This window comes from Vidua chalybeata, chromosome 7 (assembly GCF_026979565.1).
Source record: "Vidua chalybeata isolate OUT-0048 chromosome 7, bVidCha1 merged haplotype, whole genome shotgun sequence".
NCBI lineage: Eukaryota > Metazoa > Chordata > Aves > Passeriformes > Viduidae > Vidua > Vidua chalybeata.
Window position 1 is genome coordinate 29,414,391 of NC_071536.1, and position 22,518 is coordinate 29,436,908.

The 22,518-nt window shown below is 41.6% G+C and overlaps 1 protein-coding gene across 2 annotated transcripts in view; it reads left to right on the top strand.

The window, feature by feature from the left end:
* Positions 1-22,518, top strand: part of LOC128790932 (kalirin-like) — a 77,047-nt gene that overhangs the window by 20,544 nt on the left and 33,985 nt on the right. Inside the window, exons 3-13 of one of the 2 annotated variants that reach the window (XM_053948139.1) lie at positions 538-642; positions 5,695-5,825; positions 9,429-9,495; positions 10,768-10,871; positions 13,273-13,342; positions 13,913-13,999; positions 14,853-14,945; positions 16,018-16,068; positions 16,383-16,460; positions 17,336-17,521; positions 20,552-20,723. In XM_053948139.1, the coding sequence (XP_053804114.1) occupies positions 538-642; positions 5,695-5,825; positions 9,429-9,495; positions 10,768-10,871; positions 13,273-13,342; positions 13,913-13,999; positions 14,853-14,945; positions 16,018-16,068; positions 16,383-16,460; positions 17,336-17,521; positions 20,552-20,723 (1,144 nt within the window). The remainder of the gene's footprint in view (positions 1-537; positions 643-5,694; positions 5,826-9,428; positions 9,496-10,767; positions 10,872-13,272; positions 13,343-13,912; positions 14,000-14,852; positions 14,946-16,017; positions 16,069-16,382; positions 16,461-17,335; positions 17,522-20,551; positions 20,724-22,518) is intronic. The other variant, XM_053948140.1, reaches the window with a different exon arrangement.

The following is a 22,518-nucleotide window of genomic DNA, read 5'->3' on the forward strand; positions in this document are numbered from 1 at the left end:
CATATCACCTTTATGCTACCATGGCAGTGTAATTCCTTTTTGCTGAGGTTCATATCACCTTTATGCTACCGTGGCAGTGTAATTCCTTAATGAAAGAAAATACTCCGAGAAATAGCCATGTCTCTGTTAAATCTGCTATGTAGCTGTACCTGCAGTTTTTTGCAGGCATGTTCTCCACCAGAATGGCACTTTCTTGATAAAGTGAATGAGGAATTAAAAGCTAAAAATGCAGAAGATACTAACTGAACACAAATAAGAGGAACACATTTTAAAAACTGTACATCAAACAGTTTTTATTTAAATGAAAAAGCTACTATTCTGTCAGCACACAGACAGATATAGCTGCCTTAGCTGTATGAATGACCTATAAACTGTATTTCTGTAAGCCTTAGAATACACCTGGATTAACCAGCAAAACCTTATGTCTTTACTGGTTCTCTTCCATTACCTGCAATTCCCTCCATCCAACACAGTATTGAACTGAAAAGATAAAAGTAATCCTGACCCTGTTTCTAATCATATTTAACTTTTCTTCAGAAGAGCAAGAAGGGTTGGGGAGAAGATGAACCAGATGAAGAGTCTCACACACCTCTTCCTCCTCCTATGAAGATTTTTGACAATGATCCAACCCAAGATGATATGGTAAAGCCTCCTTTACTATATAATTTTTCTGTTTGAGTGCATTTCTCACATAGCTATATCACAGTGGTTTCGTAGTGGTCTTCTGGTATCAAGGGCCTAGACTTGTGGTTATAAGAATCTCCTGAGTGCAAATCATGATCTAATACCTTTCTCCAAGTGAATTTACAAGCAGTGCTAGATAAGCAATTTAGCCCTGGCATGCCGTTTCATGGCAGGTCAATGGTGTGCCTGTGCTGCGTGTGGTCAGAAACTCCCTTCAGATCAATAATGCAAGTTTGCTACGTCTGTCTGAAAAGTGCTGCTGGTGTCTGGCTGTAGCAGTGGAAATGGTGTTTGGTGGCACCATGCTGCTGGTGGTAGCTCTCTGACATTGAGTCAGGCAGGATTTGCTGTGGTAACTGGCCCTGTGGCTTGCAGAGTCCTGTGTTAGACTCGGGGTGAGAACCTGTGAATGAGACAGTGGTTTGCATTCACAGCCAGTCCTATCTGTACATGTCCCCCCACCCTTTCCTGGTGCTGTCATCTCCCTTGTAGAAAACCATCCTCCTGTTTTTCAGTTTCCTGATTTCCTGCTGGCATCTGTTTTTAGCACTGCCACTTCTGTATTGCTGTCCTCTGATTGTAATTGCTGCAGGCAAAGAGGCAAGGGTAGGGGAGATTAATAAATTGTCAGGAAAGAAAAACCAAAACAACCCAGAATGTTCTTGGGGAAGGTTCAAGCAGAAGTTTGGAAATACAGAGAGAGGAGGATGTAAATGTTTCTGGGACTCAAGGAGCAGAGTGATGGAGTAAAGGATTTGGGGGCTTGCTGCTAATCTATCAGGAAATGTTATGACATTGTGGTGGCAGCAGGAGCAGAAGGAAGCAGCTGGAGTGTGGACTCCTGCCCTCGGAGTGTTCTGTGTGCTCATGGCTCTCTGGTGAGGGACAGAGGGGAAAGGTCGGTGGAGCAGAGCCCTGGTGGACCCATGGCCAGCACAACTGCTCCTGGCTTGTTCCCCATGGCGTTTAGATAAATGTTTGGGGCTTCGTTTGCTTTTTGGTTTGGGGGAGATGGTTTTATTTTGTTGGGTTTTTTTTAAGAAAAACAGAAGTGCTGCCGCTCGGGTCACTGTTTTTGGTGTCCAACATGCCATGTGATTTCAGTATTTCTTGAATACATTTCTGACAGCATAAATGTCAGGGAACTAAGCTGTTTTCTGCTTCAGATGTCTGAGCTTTACAGAGTGTTTTGGCATCCTTTTTCTTCACCCACTCCTAAAACAGAAGATTAAATAGAGCAAGATGCATCTGAAATCCCTTTTTTTCTCTTGTTTTTCTTGCCCTATTCAACCTTTTCTCAGAGGGGTAAAAAACTTAAGCCCATAGGGTCCTGAATTTCCTGGCACAGGAGCATCATATTAGCAATGTTTGAGCCATGCTGGAGCTGAAAGCTCTTTAATGCTGTTAATTTAGGTACAGTGTCCTGCTCATGCCCTCCCTCTGTGCTTACAGGCATGGGCTTAGGCTGGACCAGCAGCAGAAGTGTGGGGCAGTAGCTGTGGTAGGTAGGAGATGTCTGCATGTATGGGAGGTGACACTTTCCCCTGAGTCCATCTGCCACTAATTGTGCCTCACTGCTCCTGGAGGCTCTCATAAAGACAAATTGCAAGATCTTTTCGTATTAGAAATTCATAATTTGCTTCCTGAGGAATAGAAATACTGTATTTCTATTTTCCCCACTCAAAGCAGACTCTTGTCGATCACAGAAGTTTTATTTAACCCTGGAATTCTTGTAGGCAGCAAATGTTTTCATGCTTCCTCCAGAATTCTCCAGTTATTTACTTTTCAGAGATATTGAGCAATTTCAGTTAAAATAAATGAGGGCAACAGCTGTTTAGTGCCTCCAAAAATTGGACTCCTCCTGCTAGAATGGCTATGTTTGGCAGTTATCATCAATGTCCAGTATCTCTTCAAAGTCCTTATTTTCAGTCTTTTTTTTTTTTCCTAGACACATCTGTCTGCATTGCAGGTGAAACAGGCAGGCTGAGTTTTTTTACATTAGTATGAGATTCCTGCATTACCAGCCTAATTCCTCAATTACCAGCCTGATTACCTGTAGTTTTTGTTGTTGTTGCAATTAGAACTGTTGATTAGATGTATTATTTGTGAAAGACAACTTGATGAGTAGCAATGTGTTCATGTTTCTGTTCTGTCACAAAGCTTCTGGTTAGGATAATCTCCTTTGCTCCTTTTTTTTTTTCCCTTCGCCTGGGCATGTGTCACTCAACAGGAGCAACCTCCCCAGAGGGCTGCTGAAAAGGGTGGCCAGCTGCCTAATTCCTGCCATCCCATTTCCCCATCTCCCTCCCCAGCACTGCTTAATCTCAGATGGGTGTTCACTGGCACCTGCACAGTGACTTCACTGAAATAGCTGCCCTCCACAATACTTTCATTAAGCAGCTGAGGGATGAATAAGCTTTTTCATAATTTATAAAAATCTATCCATGCTTTAGTCTCTGTCAGCCTGACAACAAAAGGAGGTTGTCCAAGGGCTTGTAGTTTTAGTCAGTGCTTGTATTGCCTTCAGAAGAGATGTATATACAGGTGAGCTAATAAATCCCAATTCCCATAGCTGTCAAGTGGGTTTGGGTGTTCAGACTGAGGTTTCTTAGGCCAGCAACCAAGGGGTGATATGCCCTTGTAGAGCAAAAACCTTAAACTAAAACAGAGATTTTCTGCCCTCCCGTGCCAGGTACCCAGGAGAGGTGAGACATGTAGGGGTGTTTTGTCTCCACTGGTTGCAGAGAGAGGACAGAAGAGTTACACATTTTAGATGACTGAAGTTGCATGAGTGGAAGATGTCATCCTATGTTCATTTGGAGTTGCAATTGATCTGTGAGGAAAGGATGGGGGATGAATTGTTCCCCCCTGCCTCCCTCCCCTACTGCCTGAAGTGCCATGTGTACCTTGTGCTTAACTGCTTTTATCAAATATGCATGTATGGGGGAGGGGGTAATTTCTTACATTTGCAGTAAGAAAATCAATTTTCTGGAGCCTATAAGACTGTAGATGGCCTTAGAAGGAGGAACCAACTTTAAGAGAATTGTAACCTGTTTGTAAATGAACTTCAGTTCTTTGATGCTGTTCCCTGGTTCCAGTCTTGGAGCTGCTGCAGGGAGAGGTGCAGGCAGAAGTGGATGGCAATTCCATGCTTGTCTGCCACAGCAGCGCTCGCTCACCTGACCTGCATGTGTCCCTCTCACCCTCCAGCTGCCCTTCGTGTTCCTTCTCCTGTCTCAGAAGCTTCTTCACTGACCGCTTGGTTTCCTTCTCCCTTCTCATCCTGCTAACTTGCTTTTCCTTTGCCACCTGGTGTCTTGCAGTCCTCTTCTTTGCTAGCTGCTCGACAGAGCTCCTCCGATGTCCCAACTGCTGCGGATCTTGTCAGTGCAATAGAAAAGTTGGTCAAAACTAAACTGGTAAGTTTAGTGTTGTGAAAACTGTGTGCACAACAGGCCCAATGTGACTCTAAGGAAGGGCTTTAAAGGCTACTTCTTGTTCTGGTTTCCTTGCTTTCTACCTTCATCTGCTCTGCTTTTATTAACCCTGTGTGCTCTGCTTCTCAGTAGTGTCCAGTATTTTGCTCCGCTGTGAGATGAAGCCTACATCCCACATAGGCTCTGTGCTGCATAGTCAAAAGTCACTTCTGCAGTGGGCTTTGCAGAGCATGGGCTACTGTACTGTTCAATTTCTGGGGTCTTCTTAGTATTCAAATATTTTACACAGTGGGATATTTTGTTTGTTTTAAAGCGTGTTCTGAGGCGCAGGGGTTTTACTACCCAGCGTGAATTTGTTTGGTGTTCTGGTTTAGTTGAAAAGACTCTCTAAAGAGTAGAACTGCTTGAAGTATCACAGCTGTGCTTTAATTTTACAAAGATTCATGTCTCGCTTTTAATCTGCCTTGTCAACTCTTTCTTGCAGGGAGTGGAATAAGCAATTAAAATGCTCTGAGATTAATTTGTTAAAAAAATTCATATTGTATTCTCACTGTCTGATCCCCATGTCTGGTGGACGGGGACTAAATCCTGTTTCATATCTTGGCTCCTTTTAAGTTTCCCCAGTGCAGCTCAAAAATGTTAATATCAAAGCTACACCTTTTTCTACATGTTCCAGGACCTCTAAAATTAGCTAAATGCTTTCTCTGAACAAGTTTAACATAATTAACAAGCAGGGATATGATGAGCCTACAAAGGTTCATTTCCTTACATCTACTGAAATGATGAAGAGAGTAAAAAAAATCTAAAAATTCCCACAGTGACCATTAAATTACTGCAACTCTGAGCAAGCATCTTTATCTAGTGAATCATTTCAGAGGACTTTGGTATTTTCTCAGTTTGAGATGTTGGTACATGAAAAGAGTCAGCGTTCACAGCGTACTTGATAAGGCATGAGTGGTAAAGGAGCTCTTTGTCACATGGGAGACCAAGAAGGCTATTCCCTGAAAATTCACTTAAAATAGTTGTAATTCATTGAGGGACTGACAAACTGAAAAGTATTTTATTAATCCAGTTAGACATATTTTTTGATGGTATTTTATTTTCTCTCCCCCACATGCAGTCTATTAAACTGTTACAACTACTTTCAATTTGGGGATTTGGGGCAAACTTTAATTATTGTGGAATCTTACTATGTGTCCATCTATTTCCATTTTGTGTTTTATTTTACTACAAGAATCCCCCATTCAGATTTTGGCAGAGGAACTTTTAACCCCATGTAGCCTAACATTGTTCCTGATTGAGACATCAGGATATTTCCAGGTTGATTTGAAATAATTTGGAAGAGTTTTTTTTCTCAGATTTACTGAAACATCTTTTTCCACCTTCTAACAAGAAGATGACAACTCCGCTTCAAGGCTCCTACATCAACCTAAAACTAGTCTGGCTGTGTTTTACAAAGTCCTGCAGGAGAATGTTTCTGAATACTTTGTCATGTTGTTTGCAGAACTGACTTGAATACTGCTGCTGAAGTTCAAGGAAAATGTTTATTCTATTGTTCTTTGGGGTTTTTTAGACCCTTGAAGGAGGATCTTACCGAGGAGGCTTAAAAGATGCCACTGGCTGCTTAAATGAAGGAATGATGCCTTCAACTCCCCCACGAAACCTTGAAGAGGAACAAAAAGCCAAAGCAATGAGAGGCAGGATGTAAGTTGTGTTACTGGTTCTTTCCAAAATATGTACCCCAGCAGGACACACAGCAGCACTCCGGGAATACTTTCTAGTTAGTGAGTGAGCATGGAACTGAGAGTAAAACCATGTTCTGCTTGCTTCTTGTTTTTCTTAACATGTAAAAACACTTCATAAAAGCGCTTCCACACACAGGAAATTCATCATCACTCTAAAATGTACAGCTTTACATCAGATAGCAAATTTCTATTGCTGTAAAAGTCTCTGAAGAGCTCAACAGGTATTACTGAGATGTTTGCACTGGTAATTACTGCATTGCCAGAAGTGAAATCAGCTCTCAGAGGGAGGATATGTGGTTGACCTTATTAGCTACCTTTGAGAAAAAGAACAGAGAATCCCTCTAGGATTTTTTGAAAGAGATATTTTTTGCCCTCTTTATTAGCAAAGAAAGGGACAGGATTCAGATGCATCTGTGGTAGAAACATGCCACTGAAAAGAAAGTTCCATTTGGGAAATCCTCATGTTCATGGTAATGGGAGAAAAAAGAAGTGGTGACAGCTCATGAAAGTTGTTTTTTGAAATTAGCTGTACACTCCCTTAAATTTAACAAAAATAATGCTTATTCCTTCAAAGCCTATAATGATTAAAGCATTTCTCAAATGTGGGTTCAGCTGAAGAACACAGAGAATTGGAGCAACAGGATCAAGAATTATATGAAAGAAAGCTGAGGTGGCTGTTTATGTTGTATCACTTCTTACATTAACAACAGTAACTGCAACAATCTAATCAAATGGTAGATTGAAGGGAAAAGTAATGTTCCATACAGCTCTCATGGCAGTGTGGTAAGGTGAGAGGTGGAAGAAGAGCACCCCATTTGGGAAAGATGCCAAGTCAGGGAAGAACAAGGAGGTGCTTAAGAGTAGAAGATGAAGTAGGAGCAAAGTGTCTGTGAAAGCCATCATTTACTCCTGCAGTTTGTTGCAGGAAGCCAGAGAAGGGATACAGTGAGGGACTGGAGCAACTCCCAGCAGCAGACAAGGACATGACAGTCCTGGATGTGTTTCTGAATGGCAGAAGTTTTCTACAAGGCAGCTGTCAGCCTTCCTGCAGGGAACCTCTCTGCCCATGACTCTGTCCTCGAAGCTCCTCAGTATTGCAGGATCTGGAGTTCCTCTGGTAGCAATTCATTAGTTAGGTGGCTGGCAGATAACTGCAGGTTGCAGTTTTAGTGCAGAGACCTCTGCCACTGTAAGCTCAGCTACAGGAATGCTTCTGGCAGGGGACTGGCAGCCTTTTACGTGCAATTAGTAGCTGCCAGAATTCCTAAACACCAGGATGTTTAGGAGCACCTGCTAGTGGCTTTCAGCACAAGACATCTGTCTCCCCTCCAACTCCTTTCTGTCTGTGTTCTGTGTCCCTGCAGCTTGCTGGGTTTAATTCCATAGTCATGTGAGGCAGCTGATCTCCCAGCTTGAGCTGTGACCCTCCAATCCCCACAAAACAGCAGCTGAACCCTTGCACAGGCATGGGCAGCAGTGTCCTCTGTTCCTGACAGCACATCCATGCCAGCAGTTAGCCCTGGTGTGAGGAAACTCCTTATTCCATCAGGCTTGATTGCTGCATTTCTGTGAGCAGAAAGGCAACAGTCTTATTGAGTGTCATTGTTCAGTATAGGTCTAGTACAGAGTTTCCAAGATATCCAGCTATTCAGACTCAATCAGAAATCCTGTTCATGCCAGTTTATATACAGCTGAGTAGTCAATACCTGCTGGTGACCAGGGCACTTTGCAAGCAGCTCCCTGCCCTTGCTCCCTGTTATCAGAGCAGGAGGTGAGTGAAGTTGAATTTTTACCTCCATGCATCTTAGAAACCTTACATTTGGGAGTACCTCTAAGATGCTGCGTCAGGTAGGCTTCAGAGAGTGAGTAGAGATGGTCAAGGCTGGTTTTCCTGCTTGGTAGGAAGACAGGAGCAGAGGGAACTCTGGTGCTGAATTTAAGCACTGGAGATGCAGATCCTGAATTCTAGTAGAGGTGTGAATTGGCAGGTTTTGTCTGTTCACCAGAAACCCGGTTGCTGCACTGATTTTTAATAAACACACACCTGCCTGTGTGTCCTGCAATGTTATGTACTACAAGTACCTGCTGCTTCATTTTTAGAGCAGAACTTGGCCAGGTGGATCCTTGGGAAGGTTGAGAAGCCTTGAGAGGTTCTCCCATTGCCTCCGCAGCTCTCTGTGCCTGTTGGGAGCAATGCAAGCAGAGGTGGTGCCAGCTGGAAGGTCCTCTCCCAGCCTTCCTCTCCAGGCAGAGGGGACTGTGGAGCCTGTCCCAAGGGCAGAGGGGAGGCACACTGGGTCAGGCAGCTCGAGGGGCTGTGCAGCACACGCCTGCTCAGGCCGTGCACTCTGGGAAAGAGCAGCCTCTTGCCTTTTGCCTCACACGTGTTTGCTGCCCGGACACAACTTGGCACAGCGCTCCGGAGAGCACAAGTGTCTGCTGTGACTGCTGCCAGCCCTGCCTGCTGCCAAGGGGGCTGGATTTCACTCTCAAACCAACAAGAAGCTGTTTGACTTTTTTCTGCCACATGGCTAAAGGATCACTTCTGCTTTGTTTGAGCAAGGGACACATTGCAAGCGCAGCAGGAGCAGCATTTATTTTCTCAGTAGCCTCTCATAACTAAGTCTCACCTTGCAATGCCAGTCTGGTTGGTTTTTTTCTCTCCAGGCTTTATCTTAGCACTGTTAGCCCTCAGTCCTGTCTCTTCAAGTGGGTCAGTCTGGTGATTGATGTGGACAGAGCAATATCAGACTTGAAAGCACTCCTCTATCTTGTTAGCCTTGTTACTGCTGTAGCAAACTTGAGGACAGATGGAGTTTATTTGTCACATGCCAAATCTGTGTATTGGCATAATTGAGAGCCAAACTGTCTGCAGCAAACTGTAACTTTTTGAAATTAACTCAAAAGAACTATGTGATTAGCCAGTTTGAGTTACAAAGGAGGGGCTTTTTTTAGCTTGCTGTTGTTTGCATGCATCAGGCCTTCATCAGATGACTCCCCTACCTGGGGTTGTTAGCTCTGAAATCAGAGTTAAAACATTCAACACCCACACATAGATTACCTGCTCCTAAAGATTAAGCTCTTAGCTATGACAGGAGAGATTTATTTTCCAAGTGCTTGAAACTTCCAAATTGATACTTAACTGATGAATCTTGGGCAAAGCCAGATGGACTGGGACAAGGAATCCACTCCTGCTTGCTGAAAAATGGGTCAGGACACGTGTCCATCGTTCTCAGGGGAGCTATGTAGGGGAAGGGGAGAGGAGATCAGGGAGAGGTAGTTTAAGGTACAGGCAGCTGTTTGTGCTGCTGCTCTTGCACCATCCTGAGATGTGGGGGGGAAGAGGGATAGCAGGAAAGAATGGTTAAGAGATTTAAAACTACTCTGACCTGACATGTGATGTTTTTGTCTGTTACATTCCACTGAGCTCTGAGTGAAGGGTGAATTGTGTTATGTGATCTGGATGATGATGGGGTTTTATGGTGAGGTCATATGTGGTAAAGGAGCAAATGGTAACATCAAGGAATATGGTCAAATACTTGTGTGTTCTGTTTTAATTTAGGTTTGTCTTAAATGAGCTGGTGCAGACTGAAAAAGACTACGTCAAAGACTTGGGAATTGTTGTGGAGGTGAGCTGAAGCAAACCCTGCTATGCAAAATGTTTTCCCACTAAAAAGCACCATGCTGACAAGTGAAAACAAAAAATACAGCATGAGAAACAAACTGCTTTATTTTGCAGTCTGCTTCCATGGTCCCCTTCTCATGTTGACAGAAACAAGAAGAAATGCCTTTGGAAACTATTTTTGTTTCCATCTAGCAAATGTTGTATTTTAGGTTCAATTCCAGTGTGCAAAGGTTTATCTTGGCTACTCTACTTGTGACAAACTCTTTTTGCTGTAATGCAGCTTTGGAGGCATTGGTGGAGAATTAACTTATGATCCTACCACTTATTTCATGCTTTTCTTCCCATCATATTGGGTAATGGTAACACATACTTTCCTTGAATTTGCACCTGGACTTATGTCCTGTGTCTGAATACCTTTCCAGAAGCTGGGCCTGGAACTGTGTTGAGGTGCATGTGTGTCCTGTGAATTATTGTTTTGCAAAAAGCCTGAGATAAAAGACAGTTTGAGGGTTTTTTTTGCATTAAAAACAGTCTTTTTTTTTTTTTTTTAAGCTTCAACTTGTAAAGATTTGGCTGATCCCTGGGGATTACCTGTCACAGTTAACTCAGTGCAGGGTTCAGTTTTTTTCCCAGTAAGGACTCAGAACTGGAGACATGTGATTCACTAGTGGCATTCACTAGTCCAGAGAGAATTATCAGTCTATCTAACAGTGGTTTTCAACAGCTTCCAAACTTGAAAACATTTGTGTTATGTATGCACCACTGGCAAACCTGACAGGGCTGTCATGCTCCAAAGACTTACAAAGAAACTCTCAGGAGGTGTGAGAAATCCTGTTCTTGTGACTCTAAACTTACTGCTTGGCTTTGTGCTCCCACAAGATACTCATGGTGATGAATGGAAGAACTATGTGCAGTCTATAGACTCTATAGAGTCTGATTTCTTCCTCTTACCAGAGAAGCCAAGAGCTTGACAGACTACTTTTTTACTTTAACTTTTATCTTACAATTGTGCTTGTTGCTTCAATTACATCTAATAATGTTTTGTGTAAGTATTGCAGATATTCTAAACAGATCCTTTAAAGTTTTCTTTTAAGCAAACTGGGTAATTTGAAGTATCTACTTAGGTTTTTGGTTTGAAATTGTGTGAAAGATATTTTAAGTATTTTCAATGTAAAAAATCCTGGCATTAAACTTTTGCTTCTTTAAAAAAGAAAAAGTAATTGTGCTCCCCCTTCAAATGAGTCTTTTGCTGAATCAGTGATCCTTAATCCTAAAGGGCTTCATGAAGAGGATGGAAGAAAAAGGAGTTTCTGAAGATATGAAAGGGAAAGACAAGATTGTATTTGGCAATATTCACCAGATCTATGACTGGCACAAAGAGTAAGTTTGTGGTTTAGTTCCTTTTAAACACATTTCTAACCCCTTGTCCATAGAGGTTTGCACTATATGGTGTCTGTATGTCTAAGCTGCTCGTAATTGAATATCATCAGGTCATTCAGGGCTGAACTTCTAAAGGACATTGCCTATCTTTAGATTGTCTCTGTTGGTTTGTAAGTGCTGCTTAATAACATCACAGATCCTGGCTACCTTGAATCCTGAGATGTTCTGATTCATGTGCTTCTAGCCACAGTTTCTCAATACCCTAAATCCTGATAGAGGACTTTGTTTACCCAGCCAGAAATAGCACAACTGCATCGTGCTTACCTGAAGTCATTTTTCCCAGTGAAGAAAGAACTTTGGCGTGTGATAGCTTTGCACTGCCTGGCATCATGGGAGGGTGTTTGTCATGCTGTCTGTGGTCACAGGTACAGCTTTGTGCTGGCTCAAACACCAGACCAGCAGAGCTGGTCAGTGTGACAGGGGTGCTACACACAGGAGGCTGCCTGTCTCATTTCTGTGCTGCTGATGGCTCTGTCACTCTTGCTGCAGAGCCCCAGCAGGAGGCTTCCCTGGGAGGTACCACTGTGGTCCATCCCCAGCCCCTGAGCCACTGCTCATAAGCATTCCCAGCATCACTCTCAGGGAGTTGCTGCTAATGGGGTATTCACTGGATCTTCAGAGAAGCTACTGGGGCTGCCATAATTGAGTTTCTTAGGTCACAGCTGTAGCCTCAGTTCATCCTACTGATGGGGCAGTAGGAGTCTGGAACAGCAGTCCTGTGTCTCAGCAACATCTTCACATGCAGCTGGTTGGATCACGAAGGCTGACCACACCAGTAGTATTTGGCTAGAAGGGTGGTAAAATGCAAATTGCTTCAAGGTCCTTCTCACCTGAAACCCCTTGCATGCTTTGGCCAAGTTGATGCTTTTGGCTCTGAGTTTGGACTCCATTCATTGAAAATCTTATTCACAGAAGTGATTTTGAAAAGCTGCTGGATTTTGAAAAGCCCTGGGCCATTTCCCATGTAACTTTGTGAACAATGTCTTGCTTATGGACAATATGGTCATAATTTCAATTCTGTCACTCAGATATACTCTGCAGCTCCAACTAACTAAAATTTGAGCATGCATGTACAGACTTGAACTATGAGCATTGGGCTGGATCTTCCTTCAGCTCAGGACATTTCCCTCCCCCAGGAAGCACAATATACTTCCTGTCATGTGTCCCATAGGCGCTTATCCCATGGTCTGGGCCTGTCCTTATGTTCTGACAGATGACCTTGTGAGCAGAAACTAAAAAATATCAGAGAAAGCTTCACCTTTTGTTAAGTTGATACCAGAAAATAGAGTGGTTTTACCAGTGCCACTCCTTGATTAAGTGTGAGGATGGGAGTTTTCTGTAACACAAATGGAAAGATGCTCTATTTTTAGTTCTGTATATCTGGGTCAAGAAGCCTATTTAAATGCAGATGAATGTAGCATTTATAGAGGCCTGGGTTATGGAAGCAGCTGTATCTAATGGTAGCAATGGAGATTTTTAATTGGGACATCTGTCCAATTTGCAACATTTTTTTAAGTTCTGGGATTTCTTGGGATCAGATCATTGCAAGCATGTCCTCTCACAAAATCTGGCTACTGTTGCAAATCTGTGGAGGCATTTGAGACTGAAATCCAGAAATGAAAAAGAGGAAGATCATGGACAGAATGATTGTCTGGATTTGCCTAGAAGACAGAAAAATCTAGCAGTGTTTCTGAAGTTTTCAGCTCACTTGCAGGCATACCAGTATATTCTTGATAAGGGCATTTGAGCTAGAATGAATGACCTCCCTGAAGCTGCAAGTCAAGATGGAGATAGTGTTTATGAATTTCTGTTACTATTATGAATTAGATATTGCAATGTATTATGAAGTTAAAAACAGTAACAAACAGAACATACCATAACTCCACCAGCAAAACATGTTGATTCATTTATTCAGGTGGAAACATATAGCAATCTCTTTCATGTTGACCAGTACTCCAGATTTGCTCATGCAACTGAGAACTCCTGGTAGAGCTGAAGTTTTCGGAAGTTGAGGTTTCACAAGCATTTTGGTATATTGGAAGGGTTTTACTTCGGGAGTTCTCAGTGAAGGAAAGCAACTCTTGCAATTAGATAGTGATCAGCACTTTCTGAAAATTGAAATCACTGTCATAGTAAAGAAGAGCAGACAGTTTGCAAGACAAGACCTCCACATTTCACAGCTCTCATCTAATGATTTAGAAATCCCACCATTAAGGGCTGAAGCCAAGCTTACCTTTTCATTTCTTATTGAATACTGGAGTTAAAATGCCACTGTTACAACTGAAGGGTGACTAGTTTGCTGCTGGGATGACTTAAGAAGTGTTCATATCCTTTCTTGTAGCTTTTTCCTGGCTGAACTGGAAAAATGTCTTCAAGAACCTGAGCGTTTAGCACAGCTTTTTATTAAGCATGTAAGTTTTGTTTCCTGTATCTAGTACAATTGCCTTTTAGGGTGTGATGGCTCCTTCTCAAAAAGACCTGTTTGTGTCCACTCGATACTTGTACCTGTCTAAACTGAATTTAAACATAAAGTTTCCCTATAGTTACACATTTTCAGTGGGCAGCTGGATTGCACTAAGGCATTAATCATTGTGTTCTTGCAGACAACTTACTTGGGGGGCAAAATTGATGTGGTCAAGGACATCTGCCAAAATACAATTATGGCAGGTACTTGCCAACTGCTACAATTTACATGTGCATGTGATGTTAGCCAAAGCATAACTCTTGAGGAAATTTCAGACCTGTCGGTGTGGGTGTAACATCTCTCACTGGCCACAGCCCAGAAAGCTCCCCTTGCTGAAGTGCAGATGTGGAGGACAGAACCAGTTACCAATTTCCTTTCCTACTTTAGCAAACTGAATCTTTGATTAAACAAAAAGTAAGGAAGACCAAGGAGAATATCATAGCAACTTCCTGACACCTTTTAATACCAGAAGAGTAGCCAATATCTCACGTGGCCGCTGTGCCTCTTGCCTTCACAGGAGCGGCGATTGCACATGTATGTGGTGTATTGCCAAAACAAGCCCCGGTCTGAGTATATAGTAGCTGAGTATGAAACGTACTTTGAGGTAAGCACAGCTCATTGTACATTATTGTTGTACATTATTACTGCTTAAGCTCTGAGTCCAGGTCAAGGAGACTGTTCTGTAACCTGTGGGCTTTGCCTAGAGCAAACTCCTGGAGATTTTGATACTGCATGTGGTGCTGAGGTCTCTGCCATACGGAGAAAGTGTTATTATTTAATTGCTTTCAAATTCTCATATTGTACATTTCTAATAAATATTGATAATAAATATTGATAATTCTAATAAATATTGATCATTTCTAATAAATGTTTCTAATAAATATACTAACTGTGTGTGGCCCTCAGAGTACCACAAATGCACTAATGTCTGTTCCAAGTAAAACAAGACTTTTAAATCAGTAGTGTACAAACAACAGGGGAGGTAAAAGCTGTTGGAGCTGGGTGGTGCCTCTCATAAATCCCCAGTAACTCTGTCTGTTTCAAGAAGTCTTTGGGACTAGACACATTTCGATAGCAATGTGAAAGAAGCTTGTTTAACAAGGGAAAGATGTTTCCTTTGACCCCAGAGCAGGAGGCTTGTTCTGCAGGACTCACTTGTGAGCTAATCCCCACTGCAGTGGGGAGAGTGACCCTCAGCCCTCGCAGGGCCGCTGGCTCAGCTGGGAGGGGGAGGGATCCTGAGCTTCCCAACACCTCCCAGCTCAGTCACAGCTCCTACCCAGGCCTTGCCTAAATAGGGTATGCCAGATTTTTAAATCCTCAGAAATTCCCTCTTGCAAACAAAAGATTAAGAACAGACCAACTTTCAGTGGAAATAAGTCTCTGCTGAGACATTTTATCATGTTGTCTGTCTTACTCTGTGATTGTTTGCAATTGTTTTTAATCCTCATTTTTAGGAGGTTCAGCAGGAAATAAGCCAACGGCTGACCATCAGTGACTTTTTGATTAAACCCATTCAAAGAATAACTAAATACCAGCTTCTTCTCAAGGTGAGTGAAAAAATACAGTTTGAATTTAACTCTAGTCTGCATGTTGCATTAGATGCTGTTATTTTAAATCAGCCTTAGACTTAACTGAGGAATAAATTCATCAAATTAAGAGGAAAGAGGAGTCTGCTGTCTGGGCATGCAGTGACAGAGGCCCATGGAAAGTGTCCAGAGAGCAGGAGGCCACATCTGTGTGAGTGGTTTGTAATTTAGGATAGTAAACAGATTTTTTTTTAAACTTTCTTTTAAAAATTTTTTTACAGAAGGGTACACTTCAAATAGGGCTTTTCTTCCTCTGAAGTTTCAGAGCAAACTTTCAATTTTTTTAAATTGGAACAAAGATACACAAGTGTATTGCTAAAGTCTCTCTTAGGTGCTGAATGGCATGTTTCTAGTAAATGCTATAGGCCTCCATTTCTGAATATCTGTCTTCAAATTAGCTGAAGAAACTTATTTTCAGAATATTCTGTTATCTTAAAATTTGGGGAGCTCACCACAAGTTTTTTCCCAAGGAGTCTGACCACTCTGGTTTATGCTGACTTATCCATAGTGACAATTACTCAGCACTTTTGAAAATTCATCCCAAGGGGTCTGGAGCCAATATCTAAAATCAGGAATGTCTGAACCCACCCTGTAATCTCCAGCAGCACCAGGGCTCTGAGTTGGTTTCTCCTCTTTTTTGAACTATACCACATCAGGCTGCCATCAGCCCAGGTTTGGGAATTGCACATTAGCAAAGGCACAGCAGTGTGTTCCCCAAAATGCCAAAAGGAAAAGAAAAATCTTTGTGTGTGTGTGTGGTCTTGTGGCTTAAGACAGGGACCAAGTAAGCAATCCCAAGGTCTAAACCCAGCTTTGCTTTTTTTCTGTGATCTTCTCAACAACAATCCACACCCCTTTTCCATATTTCTAAAGTGATTATGACATTCAGCAATCTCTGAAGAGAAGTTTATTAATATTAGCAAGTTTCTTCTCAGAAAATCACATGCTGAATATGCTTTTTCCTTTTCAAGCTGGTGCCTTTTGTTCTCTCTTTTCTGAAGTGCCTTAATGCAAACCTTTCTGCTTTCTCCAGGACTTCCTGAGGTACAGTGAAAAAGCTGGTCTGGAGTGCTCCGAGATAGAGGTACATTTTCATGCCCTGAACAATAGGGCTAATGGGACTCTGTGTGGAGAAATGAGAACCCCAGTATTCCTTTGACAATGGCTGAAGATCCTACTGATAGCCTAAATGTGGTATTTCTCTTAGCTTAAATCAGAACTAAAAGATGATGGCACAGTCCTGCATTTTAGTCCTGCACCATCCTCTTTTAGACATCTGTTAATGAGGGCCTTGCCATGAGCACAGCAATTGTGCTATTGAACTTCATTATTTGACACTGTGCTTTCAGGAACCCTCTGGTTCTCTTGTAATACTGCAACATCCCTTTTCCTCAACAGAAAGCAGTTGAATTAATGTGCCTTGTACCAAAACGTTGCAATGACATGATGAACCTGGGTCGCCTCCAAGGCTTTGAGGTATGCATTTGCATTCTTCTTATAATAATAACTAGGCAAGGAAAATTACTTTATATGATTGTCTCTACAATCTACCCAAGCTAATTATCTAGGGCTTGTTCTTCTGCAGTGCTGAGCTGTGTGCTTTGGTGAGGTTTCAAAGGTGGGGGAGTGACACACCTCTCAGTCTAAACTTGTGACAATTCATATTGTTTCTTCAAAATGTGTGGTCTATAAAAGCTTCTGCAAGCTTTAATGAGACTTATTATAGCTATTATCAGATCAAAATAAGTGATGAACCAACCTGCCCTGTCTCAGTTAGTAAGGTCACCTGGCATTAACACATTAATAGCTCCCACCAAATTCAACAATGTCCAGGAGGGGACTTGGGAGTTACAGCCCCACAGGGTACAGTTTGTGGCTTGTAACTAAGCCAGTGTAGGCTTTGGGGAGAGGTCTTACCTCCAAAATGAATTAAGATTTGTCTTACTGTCTTTGCACTGCAAACAGGTAGGTCCTGGCCTTTGCACATTCAGAGGTGTTGTGTCAGTGACTGCTGGCTTAGGGCATAATGGAGAACTCTTGGCTGGAGCACTACAGTAACATAATGGGAACACGATTTGGAATTAAGTGTACAAAACAGTCTGCTTGAGACCTCTTGCTTTTGGTTTTATATACACAGTGGCAATGAGAGCAAGGAAAACCTAAGTTATTTGTCTTCAACTGAGGTCACAATTTACAGGATTGCTGCTTTGGTAACTTAGAGGGGATATGATATGTCTCACGTGAATGCAGGGCTGCCTGGAAAACTTAGGCTGCATGAAATAGAGCATATCACCTTGTGGGATCACAGTGGGTTAGGGTTTGTAATGTTGGTGCCTTGTTCTGCTTCCCAGGGCAAACTGACAGCTCAAGGCAAGCTGCTGCAGCAGGACACCTTCTACGTGACGGAGCAGGATTCCGGGGTTCAGTCTCGGCCCAAGGAGCGCAGGGTGTTTCTCTTTGAGCAAATAGTTATCTTCAGTGAACTCCTTAGAAAAGGATCTCTAACCCCAGGCTACATGTTCAAGAAGAGCATAAAGGTAAGAAATGCAGAGGGAGAAGTATATCCTGTTTGATGTACACATAAGGTTCATCCTCTTGTAGGGGACAGCAATGTGCAGTAAACATTTGCATTTACATTTCAGTGGATCAGAAGCTGCTTAAGACCATCTCTTAAGCAAACCACTGTGTGTCCAAATTTATTGGGTTATTTTTACAAGGAACACAGCTAGGGCAGATCCTCTATCATTCATAGTTGTGGATTAGCAAATATTGCTACAAAACCTGCAGTAGTCAAAGGATGTTTACAATAGTTGCTTTTATGCATGAATCATAAAAGGTAAGTGAAGGTACAGTATCCAAGACAGTCATTTTAGGCCAAAGTATAAATCAAAGTATAAAAGTATAAATAAGCCTTTAATATGATGTTTCTGGAAATACTCTCCCTAATTCGGGTGAGGGCTCTTAGTACAAATTTGGATGTTGCAAGAATGTTTCAAAGACAAATAAAACCACACACAATTCTAAAAATACAGCTGTAAGGAATTATAAAAGCAGATAAACTATAAAGAGAGTTTTGAGAAATTATTTTTGGTTTTAAATAATCTGTCCAGATTGTGGGGCTGGAGCTAAAAGTAAAAACTGAAAGTAACCAGTGGAAATACTTCTTTGTTTAACAAATGCAAAGTTAACCTGTGAAATGGTCAGTGACAGTGAACGAGTGCTGCACATCTCCTGGTAGAACAGCCTTTGCTGTGCCTGCAGAAAGAGCAAAATCACTGATTCATTTGAATTTCTGGGTTGTTCAAAGCTGAGAAACCAGCCTGGCATTGACTTCCTTTTCAAAGTTACAGGTTAAGAGACATGGGGGAATGCATTGTGTTTGCTCTAAGTTTTAAATGGGGCATTAATATGAAACAGAAGAGAACACTATCAGCTGAAATAATGCATATTAACATATATAACTAAACAGATCTGTGGTAAACAGCATATTTACTGAAATGAGGTCATCTTCTTGGCTGATGGAAACAGCAGCATTTACTGAAAAGCTTATATCCTTTTTCAAGTCAGTGTATTTTATAGTTTCCAACCAAATAATAGGCTATAAAGGGAAAATCCAAAGTGTACAAATAAACAATCATCTTCATTTAGATGATCAGCTTTGATTTTATCTTTTTTGCTTATTTAAATCGTTATTAAAATGGGAGATGGAAATAGTATGAATCATTTTTACTTCAGTTTATTGTATATATAACAATGAGGCTTTTATCTGCAGGAAACAATTTCTGAATTGTATATTGTAGATAAAGAGAGAAAAATAAATCTCTCCTAATGTCAATAAAATTAGCTTGCCTCAAGGGTATGAGTTGCTTTTCTAGTTACACAGCCTACGAAAGGAATGCTGTTCCCACTACCTGAGTTTAAAATTTTTGTATGATAATTTTCCAGCCCCTTTTCTTCCACTTGGCAAACAGCTCATTCTCCTGTTGAGTGTCTACTGCAAGTGTGGAATCCCCTGTGGCTCCATGTGTGTCTCCCCCACCTCAGCATGGAGTTTGTGTGCCAGCAGCTCTCACACCCTCCCTCCGAGCCCCCACTTGAGCCTCTCACTGCTTTTGCATTTGTCTGTTTCCCACAGAGAAGAGCTGTGGCTCTCAGTGGAGCAGGACCATCCCCTGCCTCCCTGGGCTCTGAGCATCCCCACCTTGCAGTGGGGCCTCCTGAGCCAGCACCACAGATCCCATTTCTTTCCTCTGCCACAGCCACAGAGTAAAAAGTGCATATGACTTCAAATGCAGCTGTTCTGCTCTGTCAGCAAGATGGGACTCCCAGATAATTTTCTCCAAGGTTCTCCAGCATCTTGTCCTGCATTAGTGAAGAACCCTTTTTTACACAATCAGGTCCTTAGTGTTGAGAAATGGCACATCCCTTCTCAGATACTGCTCAGTTGGATACCTTTCAGGCTCTCAGAATACCTAAGTGGAAGAAGCCTTGATGAATGCATCTCCCTGAGACACAAATAGGAGGTTAGGGGATTCTACACATCTTTTACCTGGAGTCGTACCAGGATTGGTTTGGCTATCAACCAGAGGAAAATGAGCTCAGATCAGGAGCAAGAGCACTGTCCAGGCTCACCTGTGTGTCATTGTCCTTGTCCTTTCATGTCCTCATGTCGGGGTTCCTGCTTGTCACTGAGCTTCACAGGGACCCCCAGAAGCAAAGGAAGATGGTAATTCCATCTTGCAATTTGAATACTGGACAATATTCCACCGTGGAGTGGATCTCCATGCCTTGACAAATACTCAGAGCAATTAGACATGGATTTCTTTACTGCCTTAGTCTTCAGAGCTGTCTGCTTTTGACGTGAAGAAACTCCCTCTCTTGTTTTTTTGGGAGGCTATGCCAACTTAATCTTGTTTACTACCCTGAGTATCTCAGGAAAAGCTAAAGTTATGAGTACACTTAAAACAGAAGCCTCCCAAGGGCAAGACAACAGCCAAAATTCCCATCCATTTGATTTCCAGAAAGAGTATCTGTGACTACAGTCAAGTGAATGTTTGCACACAGATGACTCTAATCTGCTAGAAATAAGATCTGATGGAGCATCAGGGGAGAATTGCTCTTTTTTTTCATGATATCCCTGTGCACAGTCCATTCCATTTTTAAATGTGCTAATGACTGAGTCTTTCTTATCAGAGGACAAAAAATATAAACACTTACTTAAATTGGAGGAATGATAGACTTTATTAACATATTAATAGGAACATTTTTGTTCTATTTATGGGTTTCAGTAAATTTAAAGCGCACCAGTCAGGTCTGTGTACTTAAAATAGAAGTTGTAATTCAAGACAAGGTGGGTGGATGTCTGGTACATCTGTCAGAGCTTTATTAAGCATCATATTTAAGATTTAGTTTTATCTGGGTATATCTAGATGAGACAAATTCTTCTTATTATGATCTAGCAGTTTGTTATTGCACTTAATTATTTTCAGGAACATTTCACCACAGTTTTGATTCTTGTGTAATGTTAGCTCGTGCTCCTGTAAAATGCTTACCTTGGCTCATTTCAGATGAACTACCTTATCATTGAAGAAAATGTGGACAATGATCCCTGCAAGTTTGCTCTAATGAGCCGGGAAACATCAGAGAGAGTCATTTTGCAGGCAGCTAATCCAGAAATTCAACAAGCGTGGGTACAGGACATCAACCAGGTCCTGGACACACAACGCGATTTCCTAAATGGTACGTACGTGCTCTTTGTTCTGTTTCCCAAACTGTAATGCTGAATGGGATTTAGAATTTTAATGTCCTTGTTTCCTCTTTGAAAAAATTATTGAGCCACTTCTGCAGTGTCACTTGGGCTCATGTTCCTCAGGTCCCTCCATAGGTGTTGCTTTTGTTGGTGGTACTTTTGTACTGGGGTTTGCAGGGCTCTGTCAGCTGTTGCTTTCCATTGTACAGTGAGATTTTAAATCTGAAGCCATCTCAAGATCATGTTGAAGCCAGGTTGTGCCACTGTGTCTACACAGCATCTCTCATTTACTCAGGGCAAGGTTTATCCCCAGGAGCCTCCTGTTAGACATCACTGTGTGCTACCAACTGAGGATGTGAGGTGGGATGAAGGCTGCCTCACCATGCATCCCTCTGCAGGTCCCAGCTCTGCAGGGCTGCAGCAGCTTTCAGTTAAAAAAAAAAAAAAAAAAACCCACAAAGAAAAGAGCAAGAAAACAGAGGCAAGGGCTTGTTTGTCCTAGGAATCATGGGAGCATGAAAAGGGGCCTTTCCAAAGTATCAGCTTTGCTATAGAAATAGATCTGAGGTGGTGTGAAATAATATTTCAAATGAAAGCTATGTTTCAAAAAAAAAAAAAAAAAAGTCTCAAAAACCAGACACATGCACAACCAACAAAAGTGTGTAATTTGAAAATACAGAGAAATCAAATTCAGTTAACAACTTCCGCTTGTTCCTGCTCCTGAGTGGATGAGAGTAAGAGAAGGGAACAGGACTAGACAAAGAATCTAAAAATAGTATCTCTTCTGTTTGTTTGGAAGCAACAAAGTAGCTTTGGATGCCTCCAAGACTGCTTTGCACTATTCATTTCAAAACAGCTTATTTTATGGAGCTTATATTAGAGTTCTATATTTAATAGCTTAATATATGTTCAGTAATAAAACATATTTGCTTGAATCAAGATGTTTGGGCTTGGCACAATATGTTAGGTATTGTGGTTTTTTGTGGGGGGGAGTTTGTTATGTGGTTTTGTGGATTTTTTTGTTGCAAAATGGGAAGAGGCTCTTTCAGTTCACATCCAAGCAAAGTTCCCCTTTTCTTCAATGTGGAGGTTTTAAAAATTTTAATTCAGCTTAATTTTACTTTTCAGAAGTTAACTGGGAAGTTAAAAGTTTTTGTGACAGTTCAGAATCTATGGCTGAGCTGAGCTGAAAAGGGAAATATATTTCACCCATGATGCCACAACTTTATACTGGGTTTTTGTGACTTGGAATAGGAACAGCCTCATACAACCATTGCAAAATGATTCCTTAAATACACTGGTGAGATGAAGAGTCTAAGTGTTCCAGTTTGACCAGTTGGTACCAAAACTTGATGGGTTTATGACAGTGCAGTTTGCTTTGGAATTATTGGAATAAAAGTAAATTCCACTAACAGTTAGCTGCAGACTGTTTTTTTAAAAGCCTTGTGAGAGCCCTGCAGGCACTGATGCAGGGTTTTTCTGTGCATTCCATATCTTTCTTGCTTGTTCTTTTTATTTTTTAAGTATTCCATCTTATCTTCACAGAACTGCCCTGTGAGCCTCTTTTTCTGCTGAGACATCTTCATGGCCCCTATTCAGCCTAACTTCTATGAGGCCAGCAAGCAATTTGATGGGTTAGGAACATAATCATCACTATCTCTAAGGCAAAAGTAAAAATAGATTTCTATTAAAACACAAGCTTAAGGATTTATCTTAAAACTATAAATAAGATCCAAGAAAATGATACAGTATCCAGTAGAGCCTGTCCAGTCCAGAATATTTTAA